The sequence below is a fragment of the Crocodylus siamensis genome, chromosome 12, assembly GCF_052110815.1.
Source record: "Crocodylus siamensis isolate JL-2025a chromosome 12, ASM5211081v1, whole genome shotgun sequence".
Lineage (NCBI taxonomy): Eukaryota > Metazoa > Chordata > Crocodylia > Crocodylidae > Crocodylus > Crocodylus siamensis.
The window spans coordinates 50098660-50113610 of NC_143406.1; the positions used below are offsets into that span (position 1 = coordinate 50098660).

At 51.3% G+C, this 14951-nt stretch overlaps 1 protein-coding gene across 4 annotated transcripts in view; it reads left to right on the top strand.

Annotated features, from left to right (window-relative positions):
• USP31 (ubiquitin specific peptidase 31) overlaps positions 1-14951 on the top strand; it is a 68847-nt gene that overhangs the window by 6842 nt on the left and 47054 nt on the right. For all 4 annotated transcript variants that reach the window (XR_016438751.1, XR_016438752.1, XR_016438753.1 and 1 more), the window contains exons 2-3: positions 14370-14507; positions 14750-14838. Coding sequence is in view for 1 of the 4 variants with exons in the window: in XM_090024455.1 (XP_089880581.1) it covers positions 14370-14507; positions 14750-14838 (227 nt within the window). In the remaining 3 variants the exon portion in view is untranslated. The remainder of the gene's footprint in view (positions 1-14369; positions 14508-14749; positions 14839-14951) is intronic.

Below are 14951 nucleotides of genomic sequence, written 5' to 3' on the forward strand. Positions count from 1 at the left end.
CCTTGTGCAAGGCAGGGATGTCTTGTCCAGCATCCTCAGAGGGCTGTTTATTTTCCAGGAGGGACAGAGTAGGAATTATAGTATATGAGCAACTCATGGTGGTAAAACAGAGCCCACAGTACCGGTGCTCGATCCAAAATATTCCACAACAGGTTCAAATCCTGTATGGTATAAAAGTGACATCCTGATGGGGGACGGGACAATGAGCGAGTAACAGTGGGCAGGCACCTGGCTGGGATCACATGATCCACTAGATGGCCCCTGGAGGTCCCTTCTGACCCTAGAGTCTACGAACACTTTATATAACACTCTTTAAATCTTGCTTCTTACACAAGTACAACGAAGCAGAGTCTCCTGAACCAGTTTTGGACAAGCCCATTCAAATGGTGAAATCGCACTGAACAAGGGCAGGGATCACAAAACAACTCGATCCAGCATAAACAGGTGGATGTAGTCCATCTTCTGTATTGGGCAGCGCTAGGGAAGCGGTCCTGAGGTGAAAGGCCTTCCTGTAGTTCTTGTCTTCCCTTTCTGACTGTTTCCATTCCACATTCTACAGGACTTCCGAGTTTGCAAAGGGCTTGCAAACTCCAAAGTCCTGTATTTCTGTTTCTCTCTAGGTGTTGTTCTTCAGCTGAATGTAGTTATAAGTTGGGTGGACAGTGGACTGTGGCCATTCCCTTGTCACTCTTGCCTGTGATTAACAAGTGCCATGCTGATCAATGCTGAAGCAGTCAGCCATCTTTAAAGTACCTTTTTCCTGGTAGATGGAGAGATGTTAGATGTCTCAGTTGGCCTGACCTGGTGTCATCTGGTCCATACTGGCATTATTAGAAGACTTGGAAAGTCCTTTTTCCTTGCACCTATACACGAGCAGCGAGGGCGCTCTGACGCACTGTGATTGCAGTGTGCCAGAGCAGACTCAAGTAATCGAGTCGTCTGCAGCGTGGCAATTACTATGCTCCAGCAGACTCCAGTATCTTGTGTATCAGCATCCCCACGCTTAAAAATGGTGGTGGGGGCACCTTAACTAAAGCTCATTTGCTGCCATTTTTAAGCACCAGGGCACTGACACATGAGACACTTCGGATGCTTTTCATTAGAGTGGCTCTCGGAGCCACTTTAACTAAAGTGCATGCCCCCCTTTTGGAGCATGTGTATAAATGTCCTTGGGCTCCAAGTCCAAAAAGCCCAGACACTTTGCTAGCCTGTTAGTTCTAGGGGCAATGGACTCCCTGCCAGGTCGTAGTTTCCTATGCTGTAGTCCTCACGTCCGGTATGGCCATCAGTCCCTTTCTCTCTGCAGAGTGCCAGTTGCTGCTTCTGAACTATGTGTCTAGTGCAGAATGAGGCTCTCATCACACTAGTCTGCTCTGACTGTTTCTCTCTATGCAAGAAGGAATTTGGCACTCTTTCGTTCCTTAGCCACTGGAGACTATTCCTTAATGCTGGATGCAGTTTCCACCGAGGCAGCAAAGCCATTCATGTGCTACTTCATGAGTAGATTGCAAGTTCTAGCCTGTCCCACTTCAGTACTAGGATTGAGGCCTGAATCCAGTCGCCTCATCGAGATAAGTCTTTTTCAGCCAGTTTCCCATGTTGATAGCGGTGGTGTGGGCTCACTGCTGGCATCTTGACTGCTTTGTTTTTCTGGCTTGACTTTGAGCAAGCAGGGGAACGAATACCTTCACTTGCCTCTGCCCATTCATTCAAGAGCTAGTGCTAGTAAAGGAGGAGACTGTGAAGCAGAGTGGTATTGCAGCTACCCAGTGCAATGGCACTGTTGTCTGATGCTTTGCTCTATAAAAATGGACAGCCTATTTGAAATCCGGCAGTGTGATAGTTGTGCAACTTGAGTTTTGTCAAGAGGAAATGTGACTTGCTGTTCACAGGATGCTATAGTCCAGCAAAGTGAGTTACCTTATTTAATGGTCAGGAGGGTCTGAGTCCACTTCATTTGCTTTTACTGCTTACCTGTTGCTACTAGGAGACTCCAGGCATCTTTCAAAATGCTAGCCATAATTTGCTGTCTTTTTTTAAAATGCTTTCTGGAGCAAGTTTATGGCTGCCTGGGGTAGGTTGTTGCTTTGATCTGTCAAGTCCAGTGACTTACTGGGGATTTGAGGGGTTAGACTTTGGTGGTTAGGTGGAGAAAGACAGAACCTGAAAGCGAGATGCAGGAGATGCTGACTCAGGTTTGTAGTGTGGGTTTTGCAGCAAAGAGGAGTAGCAATGCAGCCTGACATCTCCAGAAGGCAAGGAACTAAATGCAGTGGATGCCAAGGAGGAGGCAGGAAAGAGAAATCAATGTAGAGCAGCATTGTGGCTGTGCATTGCTTTGCCAGCTAGCCCTAAAAGCTTTTGTTAATTAGATATGTGATCTCGGAGGAGGCTGGAAGCTGGAATTCACGTCACATTCTCTGGGTATGACCTCCGATATCCTTAACTGTCGCGGAAGTTCATGGGGACTTAAGCGCCGAACCAGCCTTTTCTTAGTCTCTGACACCTGTTATAAGGGGTGAGAGACTGCCTTGTTCTTGTGAATTTAAACTCAGCCCACGTTCTGTCTGAAGTCCTGGTTGCGTTAATAAATGGTTTGCCAAAGGCTGTCCTGTTTGAAAACTTGACCTTCTTTTTAAAAAAGTGGAAGTTGGTTATTTTTACTTCTGGGTGTGATTGATCTTGCTGTTGACCACATCTAAAGTAGATGGGGCCATAGAGGAGAGGGAAAGATAAGGTGGTGCCTTAGTGGGCTTAGTCTTTCTGGAGACGGGATGCTTTGAACAAGGCAGAAGGCTGAGAAGGGAAATGGAGGCATGGGGATGAGAAGTGCCTGGCCCATGATGACACGGCAGGTCATAGTGGAGGACTCCGGTCCTGAGTTCTGTTCACTAAAGCATCCTGCCTTCTGTGCGTCTTTACTTTGTGTCCTCGTGTGAGAAGAGCAACCTTTCCTCCTTCCTCAAGAGCATCCTGCCCACTGGTGTAGAGATCTGGGTTTGGCCAGCAGCTGCCTCGTTGACTGCGCTCAGCACCATCCCAAGTCACTTGGCCCAGGCAGAAAGTTAACTTGATAGACAAGTTGGAGTCAGTGCAGTACTGACGAGTTGCTTTTTATTCTTTAACAAACTCAGAGCAAACTAGAAATGGAAGCCAGTCAGTGCAATAGCAGCAAGGTTTGCCAGACTCCTGGCAGGGGGCTGACAGGAGGTGCCCTGGGGATTTGTAGTCTATGCGGGCTGCGAAGCCGCTGTTCTGCTTCCTCTGATGTCAGGACCTCTTGAAGCCATGATGTTTGTTGAGGGGAATGAGCAGGCTACAGCACTTGCCTTTCTTTGAATAGTACCTAATGTGAGTCCTCAACGGTGGTACGCTGCCACTGAAGTGCCCACCATTCCCTTTGCAATGCCATGCTTTGTGCTGCCTGGTAATGAGTCTCGTTGACAAGTTTAGATGCGGATAAAGGTTCGGAAAGCAGCTCCTGGCACTTTTGCTTCCAGTGAGGAGATAAAGCCTGGTTCATCTCTGTGCCGGCTGATTGACAGAGATTTCCTTTCCAGAAGACAGAGTTTTATAACCCAGTAGTAAAATTCAGTAACCGGGGGAAAGGGTTTTGTTAATCCACAGTAGAGGCACCCTGTTTTTCACTCCTTGGGCAGCGTGGATGGTTGCCAAGTGCACTAGGAGAACCCGGGGGGAGCCAGCCCAATACAGCAAGCCATGCATCACTTGGAGGCAGATCCCAGAGCTTTATGCAGCTCAGGGACATTACATGCATGTGGCTTGCTTTTCTGAACTGAATCCTTAATTCCACGCACTAATACTGGATAGCTTGGTGCTTGCTTGGCCAAGTGGTATGGCCTCTGCATGTGAAGGCTAGAATTGGTGTGCAGGGGTTGAGTGATGCAGTGCAAACCTTATTGGCAGCAGGGGAACCCAGCAAAATGTGGAGCAAAAGTCCATTAAGGGGACTGTAAAACCAGCTATTTCTCAATAAAACAAGTACACAGAAACTGCCTTGTAATGTAAAAAGCATGGTGAAGTTGCTGTGTTTGACCTAGGAGCTGCTTTGGGATTCATTAGGATATAGTAGTCATGGGCAAATGGCTTTCAAGTGCTGATGTTGTGTTTGAAATGGCTGTTTGCTTTCTGGCTCATGCTAAATGAGATTAGAAATTGTGATGAAGCGAGTCACAGTTTTGTGGCTGTCTGGTCCCTGTTGGCCCCTGCTTTTCAGTGTTCATTCAACAGAGCCAAGCCCCTTGCAGACGGATCTTTTTCCAGTGACATTAGGTGCTGTGTGAATGCAAGTAAACCCAGGCCTTTGTAGGGCAGGATTAGGAGTTTTAGGAAGGTTGCAGAGGAGACCATTTCAATTATTGTCATCTTGTTCTCTAAATATTCCCTATATAGATCTGCCTTGCATTGAAAAAGGAGAGCAATCACAATCAGCCCCCTCTTCTGCAGCAAAAAGGGGGGTTTATGTTGGGGTCTAAGCCATGACCAACATCTGGACACCCATCACAGGAATGACTCTCTCTGAATCAGCTGGAGGGCAAGGGGGTGCCAGGCTTCTGTCTGCTGGTGCAGGCTGGGCCTGCTGGGATGAATTCATGGTTTCTGGAGGCCTTTGCAGAATCCAGCCCAGCCCAGCAGTGTGACTAACCTAGAGTTCATCTCATTTCCCAAGCTTAAGGCCACAATCCCTGCCAGAAAAGCACATCAAATCCAAGGGCATCAGCAACCTGCAGTTTAACCTGCAACCTGTGGTGGCCTGGATGCTCTTTCCTGTCTGCTGCTATGGCTTGATCATTTTCCCCACAGTTTCCTCTGCTTGTCCCTTCATGCTGGGAAGCAGGAGCCTCTTCTTTCCCCTCACCCTTCCATATCCATGCCCTGCTCTGTCCCCTCTTGCCCTGAACTGCATTTCTCTGTTGCTCGCTGCCTGCTTGTGGAAGCAGAGCAGTTGGAAGGGAGACTGGTCCATCTGTCTCTGCCTCCCTTGTGCTGGCTGCCAGCAGCTGAGCCAGCTCCTCCTCTGTAACCAGAAGCAGTGCCAGTCCCTTGGTGGCAGGGTCAGCTCCGGGGTTGGTCAATGGCCAGGAAAGAGCAAAGTAGTCGCTGCCTTCCTCTGGGTTAGGCATCACCGTTCCTCCAGGAACCTCATCTCCTTGGCAGACAAGTGGAAGTGCGAAGCTTCCCCTCTTGGTTGTGTATTGTGTGTGTTACTGTTTTCCAAGTATTCCTCTGCAGAAGCAGCGGTCCCTTGTCCCTTCATGGAGCTGGGAGGGTGGTGCAGGGCCGGGGCTGATGCCAGGCCCAGGTCGGCGCCCTCTCCTACATGCAGCACGAGGTTTGGGTGAGTAAAGATTCCTGTCTCCCCAGAACTTTGCAACATGCAGAGAAAGGGAAAGACTAAAACCCCTTTCCCGATAACATCTGTGCCATTGTGTTCTCCAGAACTCTCATCCGTTCATGCATCGAATCCTTTCTACACCTGTTTCCTATCAGGCATGCAGTGGAAAACAGGAGGCTGACATTTCTTTTCCATTAAAATCTCTGTGCTCAGTGGAACAGAAATGGCGAGTGGGCAGCCAGTAATTCTCCTACCATTGGAATGACTTGTTGGTTTATGACCAGAGCAAGAGGTGAATACTTCTTGGGCTCTCTCTACACTTGGGTAGCTGCAGTCTCAGCATAGATGGTTTGGGGAGGGGGGTGCACCGTGACTCGCTTTGTACAGTGAACTTGCACTGTGGGCTTGTGTTGCTGTGGCTGTCTCTCTGTCAGCAAAATCCCCAATGTGCTGATCCCTAAGAGTTGCATTGTCCTTGCCCTTTCCTTTCACTTGTCTGCGGCTGCCGCTCATTGCTGACAGCGGCGTGATCGCTCGCCTGTTGCGACTTGCAGAGCTCCCTGCTGCCAGGTCACTGAATGAGCACAGGTTTGTGACCCAGTGACATGGAACAAGAGGGACTGTATCCCATTACTGAGCCGTTGCATTATCCATAGTCTGATCTAGCAAGGTGAGAAGAACATAAGACGTGCTTGTAAATGATGCTTGCTTTCTTGCTGGGATTGGTACCTGCTCCTTGGCCGGTGCAGGATTCTCTTTGCTGTATGACAGTGTGGCAGAAAGCCACTTTGGTTTCTCCCCAAAATCTCTGCCCTGTGACTATGTGATTAGATGGGCCAGCACAGAGGATTCACACCTCAGCCTGTCTCTTTAGGTAACCTGAGCTGGCTGCAGTCCTGAGGGAGGGGGACCTGCTCCCTCTGCCTACGTGACTGGCATCAGCCACCTGGGTGGGGGGCATCTACCTGGGGAGCTGGAATCTGCCTGGTAACAGGTGATGTATTTCAAATTGGTTGGCTGACAGCCAACTGGGGCTGACTTCCACTGGACCAGGTGAATGAGGTCACGGGGGCTATATAGGTTGGGGGGGTAGGAGGCTCTCTCTCTTCGGCCATGAGGTGAAGCAGCAGCAAAGCAGGGGAGACAGAGGAGCCTTGCCATCTGAACCTAGTTCTCTCTCTCACCCCAAGACTCCAGAGGGGAAACTCAGCCAGCCTCTGGAAGATGCTTGTGAGTAAGCTACTCAATCGGATTAGATATCTAGCTGGCAGTAACACAGATGCGTGATCAAAAGGCTACCTCCGCCACACTGTTTGCTCTCTAGGATTCCTAAGATATTGCTCAATCCTGTACCCTAGTTTACCCTACCTGTTGTAATAAATAAAGTTCTCCTTTTTGACTGGTGTGGGAGACTTATTGAGGGGTGGGTCTAAATTATGCCTAAGAGACCCCTTAGGTCTGCGGACTAAGGGAGACTGTACTTTTTGCCCCCTGACTTGGGGAAGTGCCTGTACTGGGTCGAGTACCCGTGGGACTATTAGGCCTGTGTTTCCCTGAGGACACAGGGCCGAGACAGTCCCTTCTCAGGGTGGTGGCAGCGGCGATGTTACCCCCAGACTAGCGAGTGTGCTCCAGGAGAGGGGTTGGCCGAGCGTAAGGCGCCCCTAGGGAGGTATTCGGAGCCTGGCAGGTGGGCGGGCGCAGGGAGGTGGGTGGCTCAACGCAGGAGCGCCCCCTACTGGCCCGCCACAGACAGTTCCTTCTCCTCCCCTTTACTGCTGCAGCCTCTCAGACTGTACTGGAAGAGAAGCAAATGCAAAGGTTTAAGTAAGAACAAACCCACTTCAGAGCAGTGGCAGGAAGCATGAGCAATCCTGGGAACATGCTGCTGCTGTTAAGAGCTACTTTTCAAGGGAGACTTTAGGAGGGAATTGCATCTGACACTCAGCAGCGCTTCCTGAATCACTTCTAGCAATCTCGCAGTCTGTCTTCATAGGCAGCTCTTTATTTTCTGCCCACTCAGTCTTTCTCAGCACTATGGAGACAGCCACAAGGATGATCATGGGGACTCCAGAGAGAGGAAGGGAAGGTGATAAGACCCAGCATATGTGGTTGCTGCTGATCCCCTGGCTGTTATCTCTGTGTGTGGAGAGTGCAGTGCTGCGTAACTTTGCCGCAGAGTGAAACCCCTTTGGCAAAGTGTGTTGGTCAGATCCCATCGGGCTTTTGCTTGGGATGAGGCACAGGCAACGTTTAGGAGGAGCAGTGAGAAGTGCCAGCCCAGATCTGCGTTCTGTGGTGATCGGCTCTTTGTGGGCGCAGAGTGTCTGTACCTGAAATGAAGACTGTCCCAGGGCATTTCTCTCACTTAGTGCCCTTGTGCACAGCTCAGCTGCATGATGTCTTCCTGGTGAGCTAGGGTGGGAAGCTGAGCAGCAGGGCTGCTGGGGGCTCCCAGCCAGGGCTGAGGTGGAGGCAGGCTTGGGGGGAGGCTGGAATCGGTAGAGTGTGTGGGACCTGGGAAAAGTCCTGTGCATCTTCGAGGCTTTGTATTTCAGGCCTGCCTGGTCTGCCCTGCTAATCTCTAGTGGTACTGCATCGCCTCAGATGCTTGGTGTGGGTCGGCTCAAAAGTTTTTGTGCAAGTAAGATGCTGCTGCTTTGCAAACAGTCCGACCTGATGCACAGCACCCTACCTGGGAAGTTAACATAATACGATAATTGTCGCCTTTGTAAAGTGCGTTTGATTAACCAGTAGCAAAAAGTGATTGCCAGGAGATCCTTCCCTTGGGAGATGTGTTTTCTAGTGTAGTCTGTCAGGGATCTGCCCTTGGACCACTGCCACTTTGTCCTTATCAATGATCTGTAAGACAATTATGAAAATGCTGCTGGCAAAACTTAGCAGAAGGCACGAACTGGGGGAGTGGCCAGTAAAGGATGGGGATGGGTGGGTTGTGCAGCCCCACCTGCATCCTCTAGTAAGGTGAGCTCCTTTGAGCAGGCCTGAGTGACCTTGCCTGAGGCTGCACACACCTGGGAACAAGGAGTGGAGGCTGCAGCTCGGGATGGGGTGCTGTGGTCGAGTGCCATATGGTGAAAAGGCAAGGTTTTTGGGTAGATGTGATATCTCCTATTAGACCCGTTGAGTAGTTGGAAAACAGTTCATAGTGAGCTTTTGGGCGCATTCGCCCTTCATCAGGCATAGGGAGTCTCTGTATGGTGAAAAGGACTCGGCAGGTAACTGAACGTGCGCTCCCGGTGCCATGTGGTAGGTAGGGTGGGTGAATGCGATGCTGGAGCAAAACGTCAGTCTGACCCGTGTCAGCATTCGGTGCGGGAATAGTTCATGGTGTTAGAGCTGTTGAAGGCATCTGGCTCTGTGAGCATTGAGAGCTAAACTGCCGTAGAAACAACGGGCTTGTGTCCTGCAGGCTACCTCTGCCTGCGTGTGCTGGGTTTCTATTACAACTTCTCTTGGAGGCTGCTTGGCTTCTTTAATGCGAGAGTCATCACTGTCTTGTCCCACACATCCTTTGATAGATGCATGTGCGTACGTGGGATTTGGTGGGGGAGATATCAGACAGGGAGCTGTTTGTCAGTGTAATCATTGCCTGTATTTTCTTATTCTCACGTGGGAATAGTGTGTGTAAAAGGACAGCTGTTAACTAGGAGTCCCTGCGGGCAGGAGAAAGCCGGAGCCCACAGCTTTTCTCTCTTTCTGGCAAGTCGGTTCACACAACTGAAGTCTCTGAGGGTCGGGTACTCCGGGGTGTCAGGCAGTTCCCGACATGCCAACAGGCTCCAAGTCTTTTGCCTGCCAAACGCATGGTCTTGCTCTACCCAGGTGAAACTGCGGTGGGCACTGGGGTGACGGCTTGGTCTTCCTTCATCCTTGGTGGCTCTGGACTTCCAGCAAGCAGGGCAGCGGCACTTCTGCTCTGCAGTTCCCTCCGTTCCAAACCAGCCGAGACGCCTGATCCGTGGGACACCAGCGTGCGCTGGCTTTGGGCTGCATCCCATCGCTGGCCCTCCCCGCCCCTGTTTGTGGCTCTCCCCAGAACTCTTATAGTCCAGACGCTACCTGGAGGTGGCTGTCCCCATCCTCTTCAACTCTTCTTTCCACAGCAAAGGAGCAGCAACGTGCATTGATCTAGGTGCAGGGGAGATCTGGTCCCGAAGAGCCGAGTGGCTGTTAGCAGAAGCTGGGCTATCATGTGGTGGCCTGCAGACTGACCACAGCAGAAGCTGCCCCATGGTAAGAGGCTCCCAGAAGAGAGGAGCGCTGTTGTAGGAATCTCGGGTGAAACGGGGCTGTTTGCTGTGGATTAGTCTCTGCTTGTTTCCTGGCATTGCTGTTCTTGGCTGGAAGCAAGAGAGCTGGCTATTAATGCTGGCTGCTAGCCAAGGCCTGCCCACCAATGCCATGTTGCAAGGATTTGGTCCTCTAAAGGTAGCCGAGAGCTAGGACTTCTTGCAGTGAAGTGCAGCGTCGGGGCCGGTCCCTGCAGGAGCTGGGAGGGCGAGCGCTAGCACGTCCCTGAAGCTGCTGCTGAGCTGGGCACATCGCAGGTGCTGACGGTCTGCCAGGAGGCGCAGTGTCTTCCCCCAGGAGTGCTGCGAAGGGCACAGGCTCCCCCACCCCACAGCAGCCTGCTTTGCTATGTCTGACGCAGGCAATCCCACTGTCTGCCATGCGTTGTGTTTGCCTGCAAGAACAGCTGCGTGTGGGCACGTGGACCTCTTTCCATCCCCGGTGTAGTGTCCTAGGGGTAGGAGTGCTTTGTGCGATCTTCCAGTTCAAGCCTGTTTTGTTTTTCCTAATTCCCCTCCCCCTCAAGAAACCAGCAACTGAAAGAAACCAGTTGGTATTTTCCTCCCCATTGTCACTTCTTGGTGCTGTTTGACCCAACAAGGAGCCAAAGGTGGAACTGTAAAACCAGAAGAGTGTGAACGCCTTGCCTGTGTGCATTGACAGCCTTCGGTGCTCGGAGCTGGACAACAAAAGCCAGTATGGTTGCTTCAATATGTGTTGTTTTCCGTTGAGCATGGTCCATGTGTGCTGGCTTGTGGACCCTTCCCGCTGTCTTTAAAGGGTCCTGGTTGATTTGGGGAGTGGAAGAGAAGTGATGTCCAAAAAGTCTCAAAGACAACAGAGTACCTTTTCAAACCTGGAAACTAGCTATGGGTGGCACACGGCTTGTGTGGAAGAAAACGGGGGTGCTGAGAAAAGAGCTTGCAGGCTCCTGCTTTGGCTTGGTCCAGGACTGCTTTGCTCTTGGCAGAGCCTGGCATGTTCTCTTGTGAGAGGTGGCCCGCCACTGTGGTGTGCCCGGCTTTCCTCAACTGTGAAGAGCTCTGCAATACATTTGGGCATGCCATAGAGGCCTCGACACCTGCTGCAGGAGCTTTCTCCTGTATTGGGAGGGAGAGAAGAGGTGGCCACCGGCCCACTTCAAATGTGCGGAAGATGGATGTAGGCAGGGGAGCGGTTTCTCCACTGCCTTGGAGCGCCTGAATCTAGCTCTTGCTCAGAGCCCAAATGCTGCTTCTCAGTGTTGCTGAGCCAGAGCTGCCACCTTACCAGAAGCTGGGCAAAGCAGTTTAAACTTGCAGCGTTTGCTACAAATACCTAATGCCCAAGGCTACGTTGCCCACTCTCAAGTGTTTTTTTTTTTTTTTTTTGCATGGCCTTTTCTTGTGTGGTGATGCCTCTGTGTCTGCTAGTTGTTTTCTGACACCTTACCTCTAAGTCCTGGGAGGTTCTGTCAACCCCACGAGCCCTCCTACCTTTCCTGGCCGTGGAGCCCTGCCCTTTTGGGGTGCAGGTGCTCTTTGTGGTGTTTCTTTGGTGTGTATGAGACAGATGCCTGTGCAGATGCAGAGGTTTAAGGCTTTTGCAGACGGACAAACCCCATGGGACAGTATTGGGAGTGGCTCAATCCCTTAGCCTCACCTGCTGTTTCAGGGCATCCAGAGAAACAGCAACCAGAGAAGAACAGCCCTTTCCCCACCCCGTCCTCTCTGGCCTCATTTCCTAAGGGGATGAAACAAGAAGCCCAACTTCCTTTTCTCACACCGTTAGTGAAGAGCGGAAGGTCCTAGGAGCAGGTGTGTGGAGTGCCCAGCCCTCCCTGCCAGTCCTGCAACACGCTGCCCAGCCAGCTCCATCGCCCTGGTCCTGCAGGGATCGCCTGCCCTGGGGCGGGGGACTTGAGGCAGTTGCTTTGGCGCTCCTTGCGCTGTCATGTCTGGTATGAAAAATAACTGCTTCATCACAACTATTTGTCTTGTTACGTGGCAGCTGATAAGAGGCCACCATCTCCAGTGGGTCTGGCTCGTGGCACGGAGTGTGGTCTGAATGTGCATAATAACACTGGCCAAAGAGCTTGCCTATTAATAGCACTGCAAGGCACTGGTGGTAGATCTTGGGTGATGACTTGGTGGCAAGCTCTCCAGGGCAGGGCGCAGTGGAGCCTTGTCTTGGCTGGGCCCCCCAGGTGCTCTGACAGTGTGAACAGTAACAGGGGAGGGTTGGGCATGGGGAGCCAGAGCAAACGGAGGATCTGCTGCCGCACATCAGCTGTGAAGGGGATACGCTGGGTGGACGCAGATAGCGAACAATGTGCTTGGGGTGACTCCATGGCCACGCTGAGCTCAGTGAACGTTTGTCAGAGGTGCATGTTGTGTGGCCAGAGGGCTAAGCAGCCTATGGCCTTGTGAACAGCAGCCTGGGCTACTGGTCCCTGACATTGGAGGGAGGAGGTAGAGCTGACAAATTGCAGATTTTATTGCTCAGAAACTCTATCTGGCAGCTGCTGATTGTTTTTCCTTCGGAAACAAGCCTGAGCCTTTACTTGGGTGTGTGTATGGACTTCTGAGAAGAGAAGCTTCTTGGAAGTCGGAGTGACATGGGTGCATTGCTTCAGTTCCTGGCCTGCAGCTCTCTGGGTGCATGCGTGTTTCTCTGGAGCCCTCACCCAGTCTGGAGCATTTGTGCTGGCCTAATGGTCCGTGTTCGTTGCCGATTATGCTCTTCACTGTGGACTTGCCCCCGCCCTGTGCCTGTCTTGCCTGCGTGTGCAGAGTTTGTCTGCTGCTCTGTGCCTGCAGTGCCCAGCAAAGCAGGTCCCTTCCTGTTGGCTCCTTGGGTGCTACTGTAATACACATGGCATGCAGTGAGCATGCCTGTCTGCACGGCCTAGGGCAGAGTAGAACAATGTGAATAGACTGGGACTAGGGAAATGGAGTCCCGGCTAGCTGGCATGTACCCGCAGGGCTGTATGCTATGTTGCTGGGGAGAGCAGGCTTGGGGGGGTGGGGGGTAGTGCCTGTAAGATCAGGACTCTCCTCAGATTGTTAAGCTTCAAGCAGGGAGTAAAAGGGATCCAAAAGCCATGATTCTGCTCCGTGTGCATATCTGTGAAAGATGAGAGATTTCTTACACACTTGGCTTTGAGCAGCATCGAATGCCCAGCATGTGACATGTGCTCTACTTTACAAAGGCAATGGAAGAGCTAATTCAGGCAACACCATCTAGTGTCGGTTGGAGCAGCTGATACTGTTCCTTGGGGAAATGCAGTTTTGATGGTATCCACCCAGGACAGTCGTATCCTCAATAGCAATGCTTCTAATCAAGGAAATAAGCATACGGTTCTGTAGCAAACTCCCTGGTCCCTTGCCTCAAGAAGCTTTTGTCAGGACTGGCTGCTGTGGGTATGGTGAAGGCTGCATCTGATGCTAGTGCAACGCACCCCAGTTCTGCACGCTGGGTCCTTTAAGGAGTGCTTAGCAAAGGAAAGCAATGTCCCCTGATGGTAAGGCTTGACTGATCCTAGGTAATGTTTTCAGTGCTTGTGGCCCCTTGGGGGAGAGGGTAGTTGTACCTGGAGTTTGCTTACTAATCCCGATTTTTTTTTTTTGCGTGGGGATTTGTGTAGTGATCTTCAAGGACTGGGTATTCTAGATGGAGGATTATGTGTGCGCTCACTCCTGGCTATGTGACATAGAAACTTGAGCTTGTTGACAGCAAATGCAGAAAGCTACAGATTTCCTACTTTGACTATAACATTAATACAGATTTATAGTGACCTTTTGTCCAAGAAGATTCAAAACACATTATACACTGATTTATACCAGCCTCCCTACATACGACTTCACCTACCTCTGCAGTGCAGTCACCACTAGGTTAATCACATCTGTTGGTTAAGTCAATGGCAGCCTGGAAGAGGTTTTGACACAGTGGAGTCCTGGTATTCTTTGGGAGTGCAGGGCCCAGCTGTCCAGTGAATCTACCTGCACATCTGTACAGGATCAGAGGCTTGATCCTGCAGACAGGGGAAATAGTGGTAGGCTGCAAGATGATTTCCCAGCTGGGCTCTGACTGCTAGTGCCACAAGCCAGATGCTGTGCTGGAGAGCAGATGCCCTGCTCTGTGCCAGCTGAACTTTGCTGGCCTGGCTACCCTGGAAGTGCAGATGGTTCCCAGAGATGGAACATTAATGCGGTAGTGGGGTTTTTGCTACTCTGACAGAAATGCTAGGGCACCTTTTAAGAGTCATTCCTGGTCAGGACTCATCTGAATGGTCTCTGTGCCGTTCCCCTCACCGATCTAAGTGCATCTGCCTGATTTCTGGCTCATGCCAGCATTTGCACATTGATCTTTTCTGCAATCATCTTGGGTTGTCAGTGCATCACTCGTGCTGGGGTTATAATAGTTACCCAGCTTCAGCCTCCCTGGTCAGCTTTCAGAGAAGGGAGCAGTGTTTTCCCCACTAATACTTTCCACTCCCTTGTAGCTTGTCCTCAAGTACCCCGAGAACATGTCATTCCTCTTCCTGGCACACATACTTCCATTAGAAGAGAAGAGCTGTGGGCTTCTGGAGGATGAAGTCTCTGCTTTTGAATGCTGCTCTCAGCCAGGCCTGTTCTTGGCCTTGGGGTTCAGTGGCTGGGGGCTCTGCAGTGAGATTAAGGGGGGGGTTGCTGTGTTCTGAGACTCTGCTTTTCCGCCGCAGAACATTGTGTCAAAGAACGCCATGCAGTACCGTGGGAACTCGCAGCACGATGCCCAGGAGTTTCTGCTTTGGCTCTTAGACAGAGTTCATGAAGATCTGAACAATGTAGTGAAGTGCAGTGACAGACCTATACTGAAGGTAAGGAGTTCTACTGCAAAGTGGTGGGGGAAGTGAAGCCAAGCTCTTCCATGGACCTTGTCTCCTTGGCCTTCCAGCCATGATACCTTGGCTGGAGCAAAAGCACAGGCTGCTTCATCCCATCTGACTGCATAGAGCCTTCCCAGCCTGTACATGGTAGCTCTGCCTCAGTAGCCATACGGGGCTGATATGAGACTCCTTGTGTACCCAGTGTGATTTCTGGACTTGCTTTTCCTTTTCAGCCACCCCTGGAAGATGATGTGCTGCTTGAGGGGCCGGCCTTTCCCGTCAGTAGTACTTTTGTGCAGGAGCTCTTTCAGGCACAGTACAGGTATGGTGGACACTGCCTTGCGGGGGCCTCCTTGCCTAGCTGTGTATGCTTAGAGGTTCTTTGATCCCTGGGGTGAAGGGAGGGCATGTGGGTGGGGTGCAGTGCTGCGGGGT